General features: G+C 40.4%; 1 protein-coding gene across 8 annotated transcripts in view; it reads right to left on the bottom strand.

The window, feature by feature from the left end:
• Nucleotides 1-290: 290 nt before the first annotated feature.
• The window catches only part of ADGRA3 (adhesion G protein-coupled receptor A3), a 126312-nt gene continuing 107670 nt past the window's right edge, over nt 291-18932 (bottom strand). For all 8 annotated transcript variants that reach the window (XM_038398208.2, XM_038398209.2, XM_043514065.1 and 5 more), the window contains 5 exons: nt 14641-14765; nt 13433-13556; nt 10972-11117; nt 2062-2157; nt 291-1885 (listed from right to left, as the gene is read on the bottom strand). In XM_038398208.2, coding sequence (XP_038254136.1) covers nt 643-1885; nt 2062-2157; nt 10972-11117; nt 13433-13556; nt 14641-14765 — 1734 coding nt within the window. In that variant the 3' untranslated portion in view covers nt 291-642. The remainder of the gene's footprint in view (nt 1886-2061; nt 2158-10971; nt 11118-13432; nt 13557-14640; nt 14766-18932) is intronic.

The following is an 18932-nucleotide window of genomic DNA, read 5'->3' as shown; positions in this document are numbered from 1 at the left end:
ATCACTTACAAAAGTGAGCTTGGAATTTCAACAGAATTGTCTTTAAGTCACAAATCTTTTATTTTTAAAAATTTCGTTTCTCTGTTTCATTCAAACTTCAGTATTAATGCAACCAGCTGCATTACATGTGAAATATCGGGACTGTTAGAAACTGTTTTTTTTTTTTTGTTTTTTTTTAAGCAACTAAAAGCTGTGGTAAAATTCCCAGACATTGAAATTAAGTAGTAAATCCAAAAAGACACACTACATCTAGTAATCTTGACAAAACAAACTTGCACATTACATAATGCTTGCTGGGAAAATACTCTTTAATACACATTTTAATATACACTTGAAATGTGCTGTGGACACATCTGAGGGGTTATCTGTAAGAATTTCTTTAAAAGTTCTGGTCTGCATCTCAACACTGGACCTGATTATTTAAAAAAAATATATATATTCACAAAAGAGAAAAAGTTTCTTTGTAAAAGACACCAAAGATGCTCCCAGAATGTATAAAACACTTCGCACGGCAGATTCTCTTTTCTCCTCCTTGCATGAAGTACCAATTGTTTGTAAACAGTTTTTAAAAGCATTAATAGCTTAAGGGAATGTGTGAATCACAGTTCACATGAATTTCTCTCATGAAGTAGTACAATATTGCTACACAGTAGTTTCATGTTTCCATAACCCAGTCCTAATATTGCCAGTGCTATCTGCAGCGAGCAAGGGTCCATCCTGTCCACTGCCTTTAAGTTGTCCATTCTGAATGGCTAAATTTAAGCCATATGATTTTTGCTGGCTTTCAAGTTCAACTACTACTGGTTTCCTCAGAACATCCTTTTTGTTGTTTGTAGCAATGGGTTTTTCACTATTTTTATTGCTTTTTGGAAGCGTACTGCAAGCATCGCTGCTATCTTGTTGGGACTGGTTATATTGGCGTTCTCTGTATGCTAAATAGGCTCTTCGACTCCTTGAATGTCCTTCACTGTTGCTTTGTCGATTTTTAGATAAGCCATTTTGTACACTTCCTTCCACACTGGTGGGGACATCGTATGCATACTCCCTCAACACTGTAAGCCTACTTGCGCGATGTCCCTTACTTCTGTTTTTATGATGCCGGCTTTGGTTTCCATTTGTTCGAAACTGAATCTCTAATGGAGCCACATGCATTTTGATGTCATTGTCTACTGAATGCTCAGTCAGACTGTTATCAAGCTGAGGACCTGTGTTCAGTGGTAAAGAATTAGGATGGCATTGAGCTGCTGCAGCCTGTATGTTGGTTAGTTTACAACCTTGAGAAGAATTTTTTAGGCTTGATGCACTCTTATTAGTGCATGAAGATTCCGCACTGCTGTTGGTACACTTAGGAGTCTCTCCATTAGTCCCACTGGAATTGGAGGGCTGAACATTAACTTGCACTGAGTATGTGCTCCTTCCAGGACAGCAGGCTGTTATCCAAGCATGCCTGACATCTTCCCTATTAACACAATGATGCATCATAAGAAAGGCACTAAGGCTTAAACATGTGATCCCAAAAAAGCAACTAACAATCAAGTCCATGGGATAATACAGAGAAACTGCCAAGGCCCCAAAAATCCACAAAGCAACATACAAAAACAAAGCGAGGCTTGCTCCCAGAAGCTGAGCTTGAAAACTGTGCTCATTTTCCAAAGCTGATGTGGAAACCAGTGAGACTGACACTGAATCCTGATGATTCATGTCCCCATGTTCACTGGTTGCTAAACGCTGCTGTTCCTCAGCTGGCTCTTTAAGTTCAAATTTGCGTTCAGGGTGTCGTTTCAATTGTATAAAGATGCTGAGAAAATACATGCAGTTTATGAAAATTATGAAGCTAGCTGGTCCATAAAAAGCTCCTAAGCTAGGTTCCCATGTCATCCAGCAACTGGAAAAAAACACAAAAAAAGACAGCACATCAAGACAGATGACCTCTCAGAAGTCACAATATTTAAGTATCATTTTGACCTGTTGAAATAAGTCTTGGCTATGTGGCATATCTTCCAAAAAATGACAAACAAAAATCATAATTTATTACAAAGCTGTCAAATATCCAATACTCACTATGGTGCATTAGGTCTGCTGCCATAGTTCCTGATGTTAGCTGCTGCCGTTATCCCACAAACTATGATAGGGATTCCTCCGCCAATAAGGTAGAATCTAAAAATAGAGCAAAATTATTAATGGTTCTTCCAACAGTTTAAAGAGACTTTATTTAGCCACCATGAGCTAAAAGGCCCTTAAGAAAAGCCTAATCATAGAATCATAGACTTTAAGGTCAGAAGGGACCACTATGATAGTCTAGTCTGACCTCCTGCACAATGCAGGCCACAGAACCTAACGCACCCAGTCCTGTAACAAACCCCTAACCTATGTCTGAGCTATTGAAGTCCTCAAATCGTGGTTTAAAGACTTCAAGATGCACAGAATCTTCCAGCAAGTGATCCATGCCCCACGCTGCAGAGGAAGGCGAAAAACCCACAGGGCCTCTGCCAATCTGCCTTGGAGGAAAATTCCTTTCCGACCCCAAATATGGCGATCAGCTAAACCCTGAGCATGTGGGCAAGACTCACTAGCCAGACACCCAGGAAAGAATTCTCTGTAGTAACTCAGATCCCACCCCATCTGACATCCCATCACAGGCCATTGGGCTTATCTACCGCTAATATCAATTCAAATCAATATCAAAGATCAATTAATTGCCAAAATTAGGCTATCCATCACACCATCCCCTCCATAAACTTATCCAGCTTAGTCTTGAAGCTAGATATGTCTTTTATCCCACTGCTCCGCTTGGAAGGCTGTTCCAGAACATCACTCCTCTGATGGTTAGAAACCTTCATCTAATTTCAAGTCTAAACTTCCCGATGGCCAGTTTATATCCATTTGTTCTTGTGTCCACATCGGTACTGAGCTTAAATAATTCTTCTTCCTCTGTGGTATTTATCCATCTGATATTTATAGAAAACAATCATATCTCCTCTCAGCCTTTTTTTGGTTGGGCTAAAACAAGCCAAGCTCCTGGAGTCTCCTTTCATAAAACAGGTTTTCCATTCCTCGGATCATCCTAGTGGCCCTTCTCTGTACCTGTTCCAGTTTGAATTCATCTTTCTTAAACTTGGGAGACCAGAACTGCACTCAGTATTCCAGATGAGGTCTCACCAGTGCCTTGTATAACGGTACTAAACACCTCCTTATATCTAATGGAAATACCTTGCCTGATGCATCCCAAGACTGCATTAGCTTATTTCACGGCCACGTCACATTGGTGGCTCATAGTCATCCTGTGATCAACCAATACTCCAAGGTCCTTCTTCTCCTCTGTTACTTCCAAGTCCCCAATTTTTAACAAAAATTCTTGTTATTAATCCCTAAATACATGACCTTGCACTTTTCACTATTAAATTTCATTCTATTACTATTACTCCATTTTACAAGGTCATCCAGATCTTCCTGTCTGATATCCCAGTCCTTCTCTGTATTGGCAACACCTCCCAGCTTTGTGTCATCCACAAACTTTATTAGCATATTCCCGCTTTTTGTGCCAGTAATAGGTCAGTAATAAAAAAGATTAAATAAGATTGGTCCCAAAACCGATCCTTGAGGAACTCCACTAGTAACCTCCTTCCAGCCTGACAGCTCACCTTTCAGTGTGACCCGTTGTAATCTCCCCTTTAACCAGTTCATTATTCACCTTTCAATTTTCATATTGATCCCCATCTTTTAAAATTTAGCTAATAATTCCCCATGTATCAAATGCCTTACTGAAATCGAGGTAAATTAGATTCATTGCATTTCCTTTGTCTAAAAATCTGTTACCTTCTCAAAGGAGGAGACCAGGTTGGTTTGACATGATCTACCTTTTGTAAAACCATGTTGTATTTTGTCCCAATTACCACTGACCTCTATGTCCTTAATTACTTTCTCCTTCAAGATTTTTTCCAAGACCTTGCATGCTACAGATGTCAAACTAACAGACCTGTAGTTACTCGTATCACATTTTCCCCCCCTCCTTTCTTAAAAATAGGACCTATGTTAGCAATCCACCAGCCATATGGTATAACCCCTCAGTTTACATATTCATTACAAAATTTTGTTAATGGGTTTGCAATTTCATGCGTCAATTCCTTTAATATTCTTGGATGAAGATTATCTGGGCCCCGTGATTTAGTCCCATTAAACTGTTCAAGTTTGGCTTCTACCTCGGATGTGGTAATATCTACCTCCACATCCTCATTCCCATTTGTCATCCTACCATTATGCCTAAGCTCCTCATTAAAGACTGAGGCAAAGTATTTGTTTAGATATTGACCATGCCTAGATTATCCTTAACCTCCACTTCATCCTCAGTGTTTAGCGGTCCCACTTCTTTCTTTGTTTTCTTCTTATTTATATGGCTATAGAACCTTTTACTATTGGTTTTAATTCCCTTTGCATGGTCCAACTCTACATGGCTTTTGGCCTTTCTCACTTTATCCCTACATGTTCTAACCTCAATAAGGTAGCTTTCCTTGCTAATCCCTCCCATCTTCCACTCCTTGTAGCCTTTCTGCTTTTTCTTAATCACCTCTCTAATATCCAGGTAACATCCACCTGAAAATCATATACAGTCCCAGGATTTTGGAAACTTTAGATGGTGCTTTACTGAGAAAAGTAAGGTCAGTCGCAGGTAGCTGGCTGGCAGATTGGGGCTTTCGTGAAATCATTACCCTCAATCTCAAGGTTTCGCTTGTGATATAACCTGCCTTAACCTGCTAACAATTGATGGCTTCTCCATCAGATTGGGAAGAGAAAGGGTAAGTCACTTCAGTGAGTCAGGCCCAGGAGGAGTTGTCACAGAAGCCAGCAGCAGAGTGCATAGAGCCACGGCAGTAAGCTATCAACCTGGGGAAGGTTGTTAATCTTTCATCCTTTTGCTTAGGGGCTCTGTTAAGTTTGTTACTGGCAGATCACCCATATCGGACAAGGAAAGAGATATTATTTTATATGAATTCTCAAGCATTTGCAGTTTTGGAAAAATCCTGTTCTTCAGGAGGAGGATCTCAGACACAGCAGCAGCTTGTTTCACAAAACAAAATTTTGGTGAAAGTGTTCGGGGAGCTCTGGGGACAGCATGCATGTATCAGAGTAGCAGCTGTGTTAGTCTGTATTCACAAAAAAAAGATAAGGAGTACCTGTGGCACCTTAGAGACTAACAAATTTATTTGAGTATAAGCTTTCGTGAGCTACAGCTCACTTCATCGGATGTATGTGTGTGCAGGGGGGACTTGGAGGAGCTCAAAGAAACAGGATGGAACAGAGGATGAGGGGAACTAGGGCAGCTGACAAGAGAACAGGCATAGACAAGGTGCTCATAGCCTATATTAACACCAACTCTTAAGCAACAAAGGGCAACTCTGTTGCTAAGCATAATCCATTGGCTCCCTGTTTGAATTTGGCCCAAAGCCAAGTCCTGTTTCTACATTACATGACTGTAAATGGGTTGGTGTTCCTTGTTATTTCAGTGACTGCCTCACCACCTGTAGCCCTCTAAGGCACATGCATGATAAAAGGGTCTTACTGACTGACTTGCTGGGGACAGAGCGTCCATAATAGTGGGTTGTCGACTAGCTTGCCAGAGGACATCAGAATGAACCCAACTCTGAGTATTTTCAGCTCAAAAAGAGAGCTGAGTATATTCACCTCTTCCAACATACCCTAGTAAGAATCACCACCATAGTAAGAATCTCAAAGGGACATAGAGTAAAAGGAAGGAGTCGTCATCAGAGGATAATAAAAAAAGATAGAAAGGAAAGGAGGAGGTGATAAAAGGTAAAAAGCGTGAAAATTCCTGAGCCAGGAGACCAATTAGATCAAATGAGGATATTCTGAGTGCTAAGTAAGTTGATTAGCACAGCTTTTAGGTATTATGGTGCTAGAGACTTCACAAACCTTAGCTAATTGCTCCTCACAACATTCCTGGTAGTTAGGTATTATTCCCAATTTATAGACAGGGAAACTGAAAAGACATTATGGCTAAAATTATCAAAATTAGCTCCTTAAGTTTGTTTTTCAGGATGTAAATTAGTTATTTACTTGTTCCCATAATATAAGAACTAGGGACCACCAAATGAAATTAATGGGCAGCAGATTTAAAACAAATAAAAGGAAGTTCTTCTTCACTCAGTGCACAGTCAACCTGTGGAACTCCTTGCCTGAGGAGGTTGTGAAGGCTAGAACTACAACAGGGTTTAAAAGAGAACTAGATAAATTCACAAAAAGAAAAAGAGTACTTGTGGCACCTTAGAGACTAACAAATTTATTAGAGCATAAGCTTTCGTGAGCTACAGCTCACTTCATCGGATGCATTTGGTGGAAAAAACAGAGGAGAGATTTATATACACACACACAGAGAACATGAAACAATGGGTTTATCATACACACTGTAAGGAGAGTGATCACTTAAGATAAGTCCATTAATGGCTATTAGCCAGGATGGGTAAGGAATGCTGTCCCTAGCCTCTGTTTGTCAGAGGGTGGAGATGGATGGCAGGAGAGAGATCATTTAATCATTACCTGTTAGGTTCACTCGCTCTGGGGCACCTGGCATTGGCCACTGTCAGTAGACAAGATACTGGGCTGGATGGAACTTTGGTCTGACTCAGTTTGGCCATTCTTATGTTAACAAGCTGGTTCAATCAGAGCTAGTACAGGTACGTCTATCTGAACTGGAAATTACACTTTTCAGCTCCTGCATATAAATACGCTGACTCTCTACAGACTGCTTCAGAACCAACACCTGCGAAAAACTATCATTGTACTCTGCTGATGAGTACACACATTTGGAAAGTCTTCCCAAGCAACCTATATCCAACCTGCCTGCACCCACCAACCAATAGACTGTCTCCCAAAGTTCAGTATATTCACTCATCAAGATGTTCTGGACATCCTAAAGAAATCATGACCCAAGCCCTGTGAATCCAACTCTTGCTTTTCCTGGCTTCTGAAAGAGTCATGAACTGGTATCACTCCTGACCAAAGTAGCTAACAACTCATTCAGGGAAGGAATCTTTCCTTCCTCCTTCAAACACTTAACAGTCTGACCAACACTGGAAAAAATCTACTCACCCTGGATACATTGGCTCTAGCCAACTAGCACCCTGTGTCAAATGACCTATTCCTGAATAATCTCAGAGAAGCTAGCCCAAGGCCAACCATAAGTTCATCTAACTAAAGTGAATATCCTAGATCTGGCACTATCTGGATTCAGGCCAGCGCATGGGATGGAAACAACTTTAGTGGCACTGATGGATGATCTCCTGTCAGTCCATTGTTTAGACTTGATCCTGAATTCTTCACTAACACTATGCTCTCACCTAGCGGCACCTAAGATTAATGCCTCCTCTGGTTGGCAAGGAGACTCTGTCTCATCCTCATGGACGGTGACCTGGACTCAGTTATGCACACCTTTGTCACCTCTTGGCTAGATCACAGTAATGCAGTAAACATGGGCATGAGCCTTCAGGCCTTAGGAAACTCCAACTGATACAGAACTCTGAAGCACATCTCCTCAGCAATGTAGGCTACCACGACTATATCAAACCTGCCCTCCACTTTCTAGACTGGCTTTCCACAGAACGTCAAATCAAGTTCAGGATCTCAGTCCGTGTCTTCGAAGTGTTTAATGGTCTGGGCCAGGATATCTAAAACATCACCTAAAGCTCCAGAATGGAGACCATGGTTGACAATTTTGCTCCTCAGGTACAATCTAACTCTCCACAATAAGGGTAAAAGTTTGCCTGTGTGGGAGACAAAACTTTCTCAGGGGCCAACCCGAGACCGTGGAATGAAATCCTCCAGGAATTAAGAACCATCACAAACCTCCACTTTCTGGTCTACATTCAACATGCATTTCTTTGGCCTTGCCTTCTCAAATACAGAATCATAGAAGATTAGGGTTGGAAGAGACCTCAGGAGGTCATCTAGTACACCCCCTGCTCAAAGCAGGACCAACCCCAACTAAATCATCCCAGCCAGGGCTTTGTCAAGCCAGGCCTTAAAAGCCTCTAAGGATAGAGATTCTACCACCTCCCTAGGTAACCCATTCCTGTGCCTCACCATCCTCCTAGTGAAATAGTTTTTCCTAATATCCAACCTAGACCTCACCCACTGCAACTTGAGACCCTTGCTCCTTGTTCTGTCATCTGCCACCACTGAGAACAACCTAGCTTCATCCTCTTTGGAACCCCTTTTCAGGTAGATTAAGCCTGCAATCAAATCTACCCTCAGTCTTCTCTTTTGCAGACTAAATAAACCCAGTTCCCTCAGCCTCTCCTCATAAATCATGTGCCCCAGCCCCCTAATCATTTTCGTTGCCCTCCACTGGACTCTCTCCAATTGGTCCACGTCCTTTCTGTATGGGGGGCCCAAAACTGGATGCAATACTCCAGAAGTGGCCTCACCAGTGCCGAATAGAGGGGAATAATCACTTCCCTCAATCTGCTGGCAATGCTCCTACTAATGCAGCCCAATATGCTGTTAGCCTTCTTGGCAACAAGGGCACACTGCTGACTCATATCCAGCTTCTTGCCCACTGTAATCCCCAGGTCCTTTTTCTACAGAACTGCCGCTTAGCCAGTTAGTCCCCAGCCTGTAGCAGTATATGGGATTCTTCCGTCCTATGTGCAGGACTCTGCACTTGTCCTTGTTGAACCTCATCAGATTTATTTTGGCCTAATCCTTCAATTTGTCTAGATCACTCTGGACCCTATCCCTACACTCCAGCGTATTTACCTCTCCCCCCAGCTTAGTGTCATTCGCAAACTTGCTGAGGGTGCAATCCATCCCATCATCCAGATCATTAATGAAGAAGATGTTGAACTAAACCCACTCCAGGACTGACCCCTGGGGCACTCTGCTTGATCTAGCCAGCTTTCAATCCATCTTATGGTCCATTCATCCAATCCATGCTACTTTAACTTGCTGGCAAGAATACTGTGGGAGAACGTATCAAAAGGTTTGCTAAAGTCAAGGTATATCACATCCACTACTTTCCCCATATCCATAGAGCCAGTTATCTCATTATAGAAGGCAATCAGGTTGGTCAGGCATGACTTGCCCTTGGTGAATCCATGTTGACAGTTCCTGATCATCTTCATCTCCTCTAAGTGCTTCAAAATGGATTCCTTGAGGACCTGCTCCATGATTTTTTTCAGGGACTGAGGTGATGCTGACCAGTCTGTCATTCCCTGGATTCTCCTCCTTCTCTTTTATAAAGATGGGCACTATTATTTGCCTTTTTCCAATTGTCCGGGACATCCCCCGATCACCACGAGTTTTCGAAGATAATGGCCAATGGCTCTGCAATCACATCAGCCAACTCCCTCAGCACAGTCGGATGCATTGCATCCGGCCCATAGACTTGTGCATATCCAGCTTTTCTAAATAGTCCTTTACTTGTTCTTTCACCACTGAGGGCTGCTCACCTTCTCCCCATACTGTGCTGCTCAGTGCCTCATTCTGGGAGTGACCTTGTCTGTGAAGACTGAGGCAAAAAAAGCATTGAGTACTTCAGCTTTTTCCATGTCATCTGTCACTAGGTTGCCTCCCCCATTCAGTAAGGGTCCCACACTTTCCCTGACCACCTTCTTGTTGCTAATATACCTGTAGAAACCCTTCTTGTTACCCTTAACATCCCTTGCTAGCTGCAACTCCAATTGTGTTTTGGCCTTCCTGATTACACCCCTGCATGCTCAAGCAATATTTTTATACTCCTCCCTAGTCATTTGTCCAAGTTTCCACTTCTTTAAGCTTCCTTTTTGTGTTTAAGCTCACCGAAGAGTTCTCTGTTAAGCCAAGCTGGGCGCCTGCTATATTTACTATTCTTTCTGCACATCAAGATGGCTTGTTCCTGCTCCCTCAATTAGGCTTCTTTAAAATACAGCCAGCTCTTCTGGACTCCTTTCCCCCTCATATCAGCCTCCCAGGAGATCCTGCCCACTCTTGCATTAGTTATTTAGTAATTACCTCCTACTTTCTCTGACTAAATGGATAAACTAGGTATTTCTGCCCTCAACTGTTAAACATAATATAATTTGATTTTATCCAATATTCTCAATAAGAAAAGCACTTTCATATTAGCTGCTGATTTATCAAATTTCTGAAATAAGTGTTCCATTTGGCTTTAAATGGAAACAAAGCCAATCAACTTCTGCCACCTTGTGGAGAATTCTGGGTTAGCAAGGTTTAATTAATATTGATATGAGTTCAGCATAGCTCTGGAATAAAACCTTTTAATGCTAGATTAAAATCATATTTTCAAATGAAGACACTAAAATTTACTTGAAGGAAAAATAAATTATATTTCAGTAATTTTAGAAGACATGAAGAAAATCTTAACTGAAATGCATTCCTGTAATTTTCTTATTTACCAAGTACTAGTAGCATGTCTAACACATTTTTCTTCTCTAATCATAGAGAATTTGCTGAACAGTTTCGTCCTGAATTGAATTTTTTTTTTAAAGTTCCAGTGTTTAAAACACAGGACTAGGAGTCAGGAGATGTATGGTGAGATTTTCAAATTAAATTGGAACAGTGTGAGACCAAAGATGAGCACTTTTGATAATTCCACCCCAAAATCCCAATCCAAAAACTCTGCTACTGCTATCACGTAGGATCTTGGGTAAATAATTTCATGACTCTGTGCCTCGGTTTCTTAATCTGTGAAACAGGAATACCACTCTCCTCTAATAAGAATGATCCTCTTCCTCAACTTCATGATTGTTTTGGGGCCTATATTAATAATTTGGAAACAGCTTTGAAAGCCTTGCAAGAAAGGTATTGTAAGAGTGCCAAATATTATAGCACTGTGTTACTGGATGTTTCCCATGATAGTATTTCCCACTTCATTCAAAGCACCCAAAATTATGTTTAGTTCAGAAATTCTAACTGAAAGACATACGATAAAGCAGACATTAAACAAAACAGCGTTCTCACCTGAGCATTGGTCTAGGGGGAGGAGGTGGCTCATCAGGATCTTGACACCTCTTTGCTTTTTTAGTAACTTGTTTGTAGATGTTACGAGATGTCACTCCCAGCCACAGTACTGTGGCAAGAGTAGAATAATGCAGAATTATCCCAACCTTGAAAATAAAGGTTAAAAACATAAGCTTTACTAGTTCAGACAAAAGAATCTTTTTATAATTATTTATACAACACCTAATGCACCTGAATTTTTTTAAAAGGTCAGCTATTCTACAGAACATTTTTGTTTTATTTTGGCTTAGTTTTAAATGACAAACCATCTAAAATGATGGTTTCTTACATGAATGGATTAGGCATTTAAAAATAAACTGAAAAACAGGTACATCATTCACAAATGTAACAACATTTGTTATAAACCAAATGTATTTATAACTTATGTAACACATACTTTTTTAAAATGTCAATATAATGTTACGGCTAGACATTTAAATACAAAAAAGTGATGGAACAGCGAAAGTAAGGTTCTCATGGTAACTATCTTGTACACGCTGCATGTGGTGGGCCAGCAAGTGGTTGGCTAACAAGATAACCCACTGACTTTAATGTAAGGCAACCTGGAGCAACAGTACATATATTTGGATATAAATTTAACAGTCTTAGTAATTCAAATTAATAGATTCATGGAATTAGTATGAATTATTATTAGGAAAACAGTAGCTTAATTCAGATCTTTTGTGATTACATATGTAACATTAAAGGTGCACTTACTGTTTGCTTTTCTAAAATTAAATTTACTTGGGTGGTGTTTAAGAAAAAGAAAAAACTACCTGTGGCCACTGAAACTTTGAATTTCACACTTTTATTGAAATGAATGGAGTGAAGGGGAGCAGAGTTCACACATCACTTTAGTGACAGCAACAAAAAAGGTAGAAATGACATGTATCGTTTCCTGGAAGACTGGAGTGTGAGTGTGTGCGTGCACCTACACTGCACCCTTTTTTTTGTGTATATATAGTTCCCCTAGCACAGGTATAAATAGCAGTGCAGACAGTGAGGCATGGCTTAGCTGAGTAAAGATACACAAAGGATGTGGGTGTGTACCTGAGTATATACCCTACATGGCTCTCTACTTGTTTAGGATGTGCATCCTCCTCCTCCAGTGCTCGTTTTAAAAAAAAAAAACAAAAACAGTGTAGTGTCACACTGCCTCCCTACCACTGGAGCCTTTCCCTATCACAGGAAGAGACTCTGGAAGTAAGGAGGCAGTGGGAAAAGACTTCAGCAGTTCCCTGTTGCTAGAGGCCTTCCCCTTCCAGAGAGAGAGAGAGAGAGAGACTGACTCTAGCAGCAGGGCAAAGCTCCGGCAGCGGGACAGCAGCAGGAAAAGGCTGAGGATTTTTGTTATTGAACCTACGCTGCCCTTTTGAATTGTAAACCTTATATACAGGAAATTAAAAGGAAAATGAATGTGTCGTGAAAAGTAAGTATTTTCTTTAGCCACTCTAGGAGTCACCCTAATATTCAGAGCGAGTTTTAAACTGGATGTAAGAAACAGAAATGATAAAAATTCAAGAAACATTTCACTGACATCGATACAAGATGGCACCTGCTATTACAGCTGAAACCCTGAAACTGGCTTAGACATGACTTTCTGAGCTCAAACATCAGTCTCAGTAGAGCTACAAACACTCAAACCCTATATAAAACGAACACTCTGAAATTATAGAAAATCACAGAACAGATGAAACTGGTGGCTTTTATTTATAAAAACCACTGGTCTTTGAAGTGGAAACAAATCCTAAAAAGGGAAGGAATGAGAAGTCACTTTCTCATTCTAAGTAGAATAATAGAACTGTAGGGCTGGAAGGAACCTGAAGAGATCATGTAGTAGGAAAAAGTAAATAGTCTACTACTTTTTTTTCCCCATATGGCATACAAAACAATATACAGTTCTTGAAATAATTGATTTTAGAATTGATAGCCTTTAGAAATAAAACCACTACATAAAAGAACTTGAGATACTACCCTCCAAAACTTTAAAAAAACAAACATGTATTCTCTTTCCTAACACCCAGTCCTTCCAGTTTTCAGATTGACTCCAATTCTTTCCCTCATGAGTGGATGAAGATATATGAAACCTCTATCTGAAGCCAAGATTTATTGCTGTTTTGCAAATCATATAGAGGAGTGATGAAGCTGGTAACTTCTTTCCTCAAATGGAATCAGGTATGATTCTAAAAAAAAAAAAATCCATGCTCTGTTTACATACCAAATTTAAATAATTTCCATATAGTGTTACTAAGCAAATTTTGGCTTTGCCTTACCTTTCTCAGCAGAAATCAGGGTAAAATAATTGAGACAATATTTGCTTAAATATGACAGTAATTCATTATTTTAAAAATAGCCATGGGTCATGTATGTATATTTGATTACAATTTCTTACATTTCTAATCTTACTTCTGTGTTTACTTACTGCTTGGCAGACGCTGGTGCTTTTGGTCTGAGTTATACCTCCAATAAACATCACACATGTCAGGAAAATATGGAAGCTCAGGTTAACTAACATATGCCAGCTTTTAACGCTGATCCTGATCACACTGTTAAATAAAAATATGTTAGTCTATATAACATATAATTACATGCTTCTCTTTCAGAAACACAGTTTTGGCTCCTAAGTACCTAATCCTTTTTGAACATGAGACTTAGGCATTGCTGTGCTCAGCGCTGCAACGCTTAAATACCTTTAAAAACTGGTCCTTAATTCTAAAGAGGGGTTTCTTACTTCATGTACAAGGAGGAAAGAAATGTAGGCATACATAGTATTATGGCTTAGTTGTCAAATCCAATTCCATTTAATCACTGATATATGCACCAACCATTTGTTTGCAGAAGCAAAATATTCTGATACAATTCTGTGATACAAAATGTGCCAGTCAAAAAGGAGGTCTGACTGAAGATTTGGGCTTTAGTATATAAAACACTATTTGTGATAAGGTATGTATGAGAGGCATGTATGAGACAACTTTTTTGTAGGATTTCAAAACTTAAAGGATAATACGTGACAACATTCTGAAGTGTGTACGAGTCTGAAGCTGGCCTTTTAAAACTTAGATTTTGACAGGGCTCTATATCATATATGCCTGGGCTAGTAATTCTTAACACTGATGTACATTTAGGCTTTACAGAATTCAATTGTTTTTTATACTGATGTTTATTTTTAAGCATTTTTTCAATTTTCTTCAATTTTCACGTTCACATTGGGGAAATTATGGTGGTTGTCAGACTATTATTCAATGACAAGAGATGCTGAGATTCAAATAGTTAAAGCTTTATAACCATTGAGATTCAATTAGTTAAAGCTTTATAACCGTTAAAACAAATTGTCAACAGCACATGTCAAAATATACAAAGTAAACATTTAAAGACAGCCTTAAATCAAATTCTGAACTTCTCAGCCAGTATTTTCCTTACTTTGCCTATATGTAAACTTTGATCATCATTAATGGAAATATTTTTTGTTCATTTGCATGTGTACTATAAAACTAACATTTACTGGGAAAAAAACCTGAATCCTTCCAAGCCTCTTTATATTAATGTTTGCTTGATTTCATCCAATAAGTCTAAGTGTAAGTGTAACTTGGGATCTGCATTAGATAAATCTCCATTCTTTTTATTTCTTACCCATGGTGGTATATATAGCTGACTATGATCATCAAGAGGCACATTAGCAGAACTATAGAAGTAGCATAAATAACTGGATGCAAGACAGCAGCTGGCTGGGTATACAATTCACCTCCTGCCAAATCCTGACAGGAAAAAAAAAAAAAAGAAGTGGCATTAGTCAGCTTTTTTCTCCAACTTTGGTGATTGGCAAAATAAGTAACTGGGACTTTCATTTAAAAATCCAAAAACATTCTGGGAATATATTTCAAGTCATACAGTAAACACATAGTCAAGTTTGCAAGTCATGGCAGTTCAGTGTGAATGAAATCAAAAAAGCTTTAACACAACATTTTAACTTCATGTATTCAAATTTAATTAAGTAAGCAATTTACAACGGCGCTATCAGGAATTTATCTACTTTATTGTTAAAATACATTCAACCATTGCTGCCCCTAGGATTTTTGCCGCCCCAAGCAAAAAAAATTTTGGCCCCAGCTTTCTTTTTCGTGGCCCGCCCTGCTCTGCCCCAACTCCGCCCCTTTCCCAAATCCCCAGCCCTGCCTCCTCCTCTGGGCATGCCACATTTTCCCCCAGCATTGCTTCCTGCAGCTTCCCCCCTGCAACTCCCTACCCTAGCTCACCTCCTCTCTGCCTGCTCCCCTGAATACGCCGTTGCTCCGCTTCTCCCCGCTCCCTCTCAGACAAGGGAGAGGCAGCACGTTCAAGGGAGCAAGTGGAGCAGAGGTGAGCGGGGGGAGGGGGGGGGCCCAGGACGTAAAGGGGGGAGGGGTAGAGGAACTGCTCCCCGTCCCAGTTCGCCTCCGCTGCACCACCGCCGCGTCCCCCGAGCGCGCTGCTGCTCGGCTTCTCCTCCCTCCCTCCCAGGCTTGCTGCGCAAAACGCTCAGGGGAGCCAGCGGGAGGCAGAGTGGAGGCAAGCTGGGGCACATTTCTAGGGGTGGCATGGCTGGCGCCGCAATGCCACCCCTAGAAATGTGCTGCCCCAAGCACCTGCTTGTTTTGCTGGTGCCTACAGCCAGCCCTGCATTCAACACACACAGTACTTATATCTGTTTGGTTAGCATGAGCAGTAAAAAAGTCATTTGAATTACTATTACATTTCTGTAACTGATATTAATTCTATACATATATTTTTTGTAAAATGGCTAAGATTACTAAAAACAACTCTTCAGGGTATAGGTATGGAGACCTGAAATTTAAGTATGATAATATTCCAAAAACCCAATAAATTGAATCATAGAATCATAGAATCATAGAATATCAGGGTTGGAAGGGACCCCAGAAGGTCATCTAGTCCAACCCCCTGCTCAAAGCAGGACCAAGTCCCAGTTAAATCATCCCAGCCAGGGCTTTGTCAAGCCTGACCTTAAAAACCTCTAAGGAAGGAGATTCTACCACCTCCCTAGGTAACGCATTCCAGTGTTTCACCACCCTCTTAGTGAAAAAGTTTTTCCTAATATCCAATCTAAACCTCCCCCATTGCAACTTGAGACCATTACTCCTCGTTCTGTCATCTGCTACCATTGAGAACAGTCTAGAGCCATCCTCTTTGAAACCCCCTTTCAGGTAGTTGAAAGCAGCTATCAAATCCCCCCTCATTCTTCTCTTCTGCAGACTAAACAATCCCAGCTCCCTCAGCCTCTCCTCATAAGTCATGTGCTCTAGACCCCTAATCATTTTTGTTGCCCTTCGTTGTACTCTTTCCAATTTATCCACATCCTTCCTGTAGTGTGGGGCCCAAAACTGGACACAGTACTCCAAATTGGTATATATATGTCCTTTTTTTAGTACTGATAGTGACAAAACGGGTAGATGAGTTTGTGTATGTATAATAATAAATAATAAAAGTTACATTAAAAGGATGTTGAGGTTGCACAGATAAGCATTCAAAACTTTTCAGGAACTGTTAGAATTAAAAAGTTGCTTATTGTGAGAAATAATGTATATGAGAATACAGATCTAGTATAAACAAAGGTAAACTACACTAAAGGGTAGTTGTGCACTTTTACCCAGTTAAGGCTCAATGGTCAGTTCCCCAGTTCTCTTGTTGCTGTCAACAGCTGTCTAGACATATCTAAATTTATAATAAAGAAATGCTGATAATTGCATGAAATGGTTGTTTCCGTTAGGCAATTTTTTAATGGACCTTTTTGAGGCCTTCTTTGGGATGCTGTTACCACGTGTCACTGAACTGTTTACCTGGAGGACTGAACTAGGACAACTCCCTCAAAGCTGGCTTCATGTTTTTCATTTTTGATATTTTGGGATTCACACAGCATATGGCTGCAAAATGGCTATTTTAAGGACACTGCTGTCTTATGTGTGACGTTCCCAAACCCACATTTGACCAAAACTTGCCACTTCGATGTGAAGGGACCACGTTTTAGGACTTCAAGAGTATTTCACACCCGAGGCCCAGAGACCTCGTGGAAGGTACCGTATGGAGCAGCAAGCTAGAATCACAATGATATACAGCAGGGGTCAGCAACCTTTCAGAAGTGGTGTGAAGAGTCTTCATTTATTTACTCTAATTTAAGGTTTTGCGTGCCAGTAATACACTTTAACGTTTTTAGAAGGTTTCTTTCTATAAGTCTATAATATATAACTAAACTATTGTTGCATGTAAAGTAAATAAGGTTTTAAAAAGCTGCATTTAAAATTAAATTAAAATGCAGAGCTCCCCGGACCGGTGGCCAGGACTCGAGTAGTGAAAGTGCCACTGAAAATCAGCTCGCGTGCTGCCTTTGGCACACATGCCATAGGTTGCCTACCCCAATATACAGCAAGGTAAATGCAAAAGGACTTGTAGTCTTTCAGACCAGTAAGACACCTGATCAGAGACTGAGATTCTTAGCTCCCTGGAAGTCAAAACCATGGGCTATACCAGCCTACAGTACCCACCCTGGAAGCATGAAGTACCATGACAACTACTTCATTGCCTGATCCCCTTGACTGCATTTACAACTCCTATGTCATATGACAGGTTTCAAAGTAGCAGCTGTGTTACTCTGTATCCACAAAAAGAACAGGAGTACTTTTGGCACTTTAGAGACTAACAAATTTATTTGAGCATAAGCTTTCGTGGGCTACAGCCCACTTCATCAGATGCACAGAATGGAACATATAGTAAGAAGATATATATATACATACAGAGAACACGAAAAGGTGGAAGTTGCCATACCAACTCTAAGAGGCTAATTAATTAAGATGAGCTATTATCAGCAGGAGGGAAAAAAAAAAACTTTTGTAGTGATAATCAAGATGGCCCATTTCAGACAGTCGACAAGAACGTGTGAGGATACTTAACATGGGGAAATAGATTCAATTTGTGTAATGACCCAGCCACTCCCAGTCTCTGTTCAAGCCCAAGTTAATGGTATCTAATTTGAAAATTGCAGAACAGGTGCCAGCTCATGTCAAGCCTCTTAGGCCTCAACTGAGCACTGACAAACACATAGCTGGAAAACAGTCTCTCTCAGCTCTGTGTTAGAATTATTAAAATAGGTGTTAGGTTTATAAGAATATGTTTAAACTTTATGAAATGCTTTAAGTTGCCATGTGCATTAGTCTCACTTATGATAGCTGCACCCATGTTATAAGGTAATATTTCAGTGTTTGCTCTGTAAATAAAAGTATTTGCTCTGAAACTGTAAACCAGGGGTTCTCAAACAGGGTGTCGGGACCCCTCATGGGGTCACGAGGTGATTACGGGGGGTGGGGGTCGCGAGCTGTCAACCTCCACCCCAAACCCCGCTCTGCCTCCAGCATTTATAATAATGTTAAATATATTAAAAAGTGTTTTTAATTTATAAGGGGGGGTCCGCCTCAGAGGCTTTCTATGTGAAAGGGGTCACCAGTAAAAAAGTTTCAGAGCCACTGCTATAAACCATTTGTCAGGAGACAAGCACTACCAAATATGAAATACCAATTTTACCACAGGAGCTGTTATCTCTTGCCCAGCAAAGAAGACCCACAGAGAGACAAACTATTGTGGAATATCAGAGAACAAAAGACAGACTTTCTTGAGTACCTCCCGCTACATCCATGAGGAGATGTGCATTTGGACTCACCCATCAGTTTAAATTCTGGTGGAAGGGAATAAAAATCCCTGACAAGAAGAAACTATATCTTTATGCTGTTTGGACTCTGAAGGGCAAGGATTAGTAAGCCTAAACAAGAGATACCCCGTGCTTGGCCTGGGTTAACCCCGAAGGACATATACATCTTGCTTATTATAGAAGTTGCTATTACCTTTTGAAATTTAAGACTGTCACTCATTTATGGGTGTAT

This window comes from Dermochelys coriacea, chromosome 4, assembly GCF_009764565.3.
Source record: "Dermochelys coriacea isolate rDerCor1 chromosome 4, rDerCor1.pri.v4, whole genome shotgun sequence".
Classification (NCBI taxonomy): Eukaryota; Metazoa; Chordata; order Testudines; family Dermochelyidae; genus Dermochelys; species Dermochelys coriacea.
This window is presented reverse-complemented; position numbering and strand designations above follow the sequence as displayed.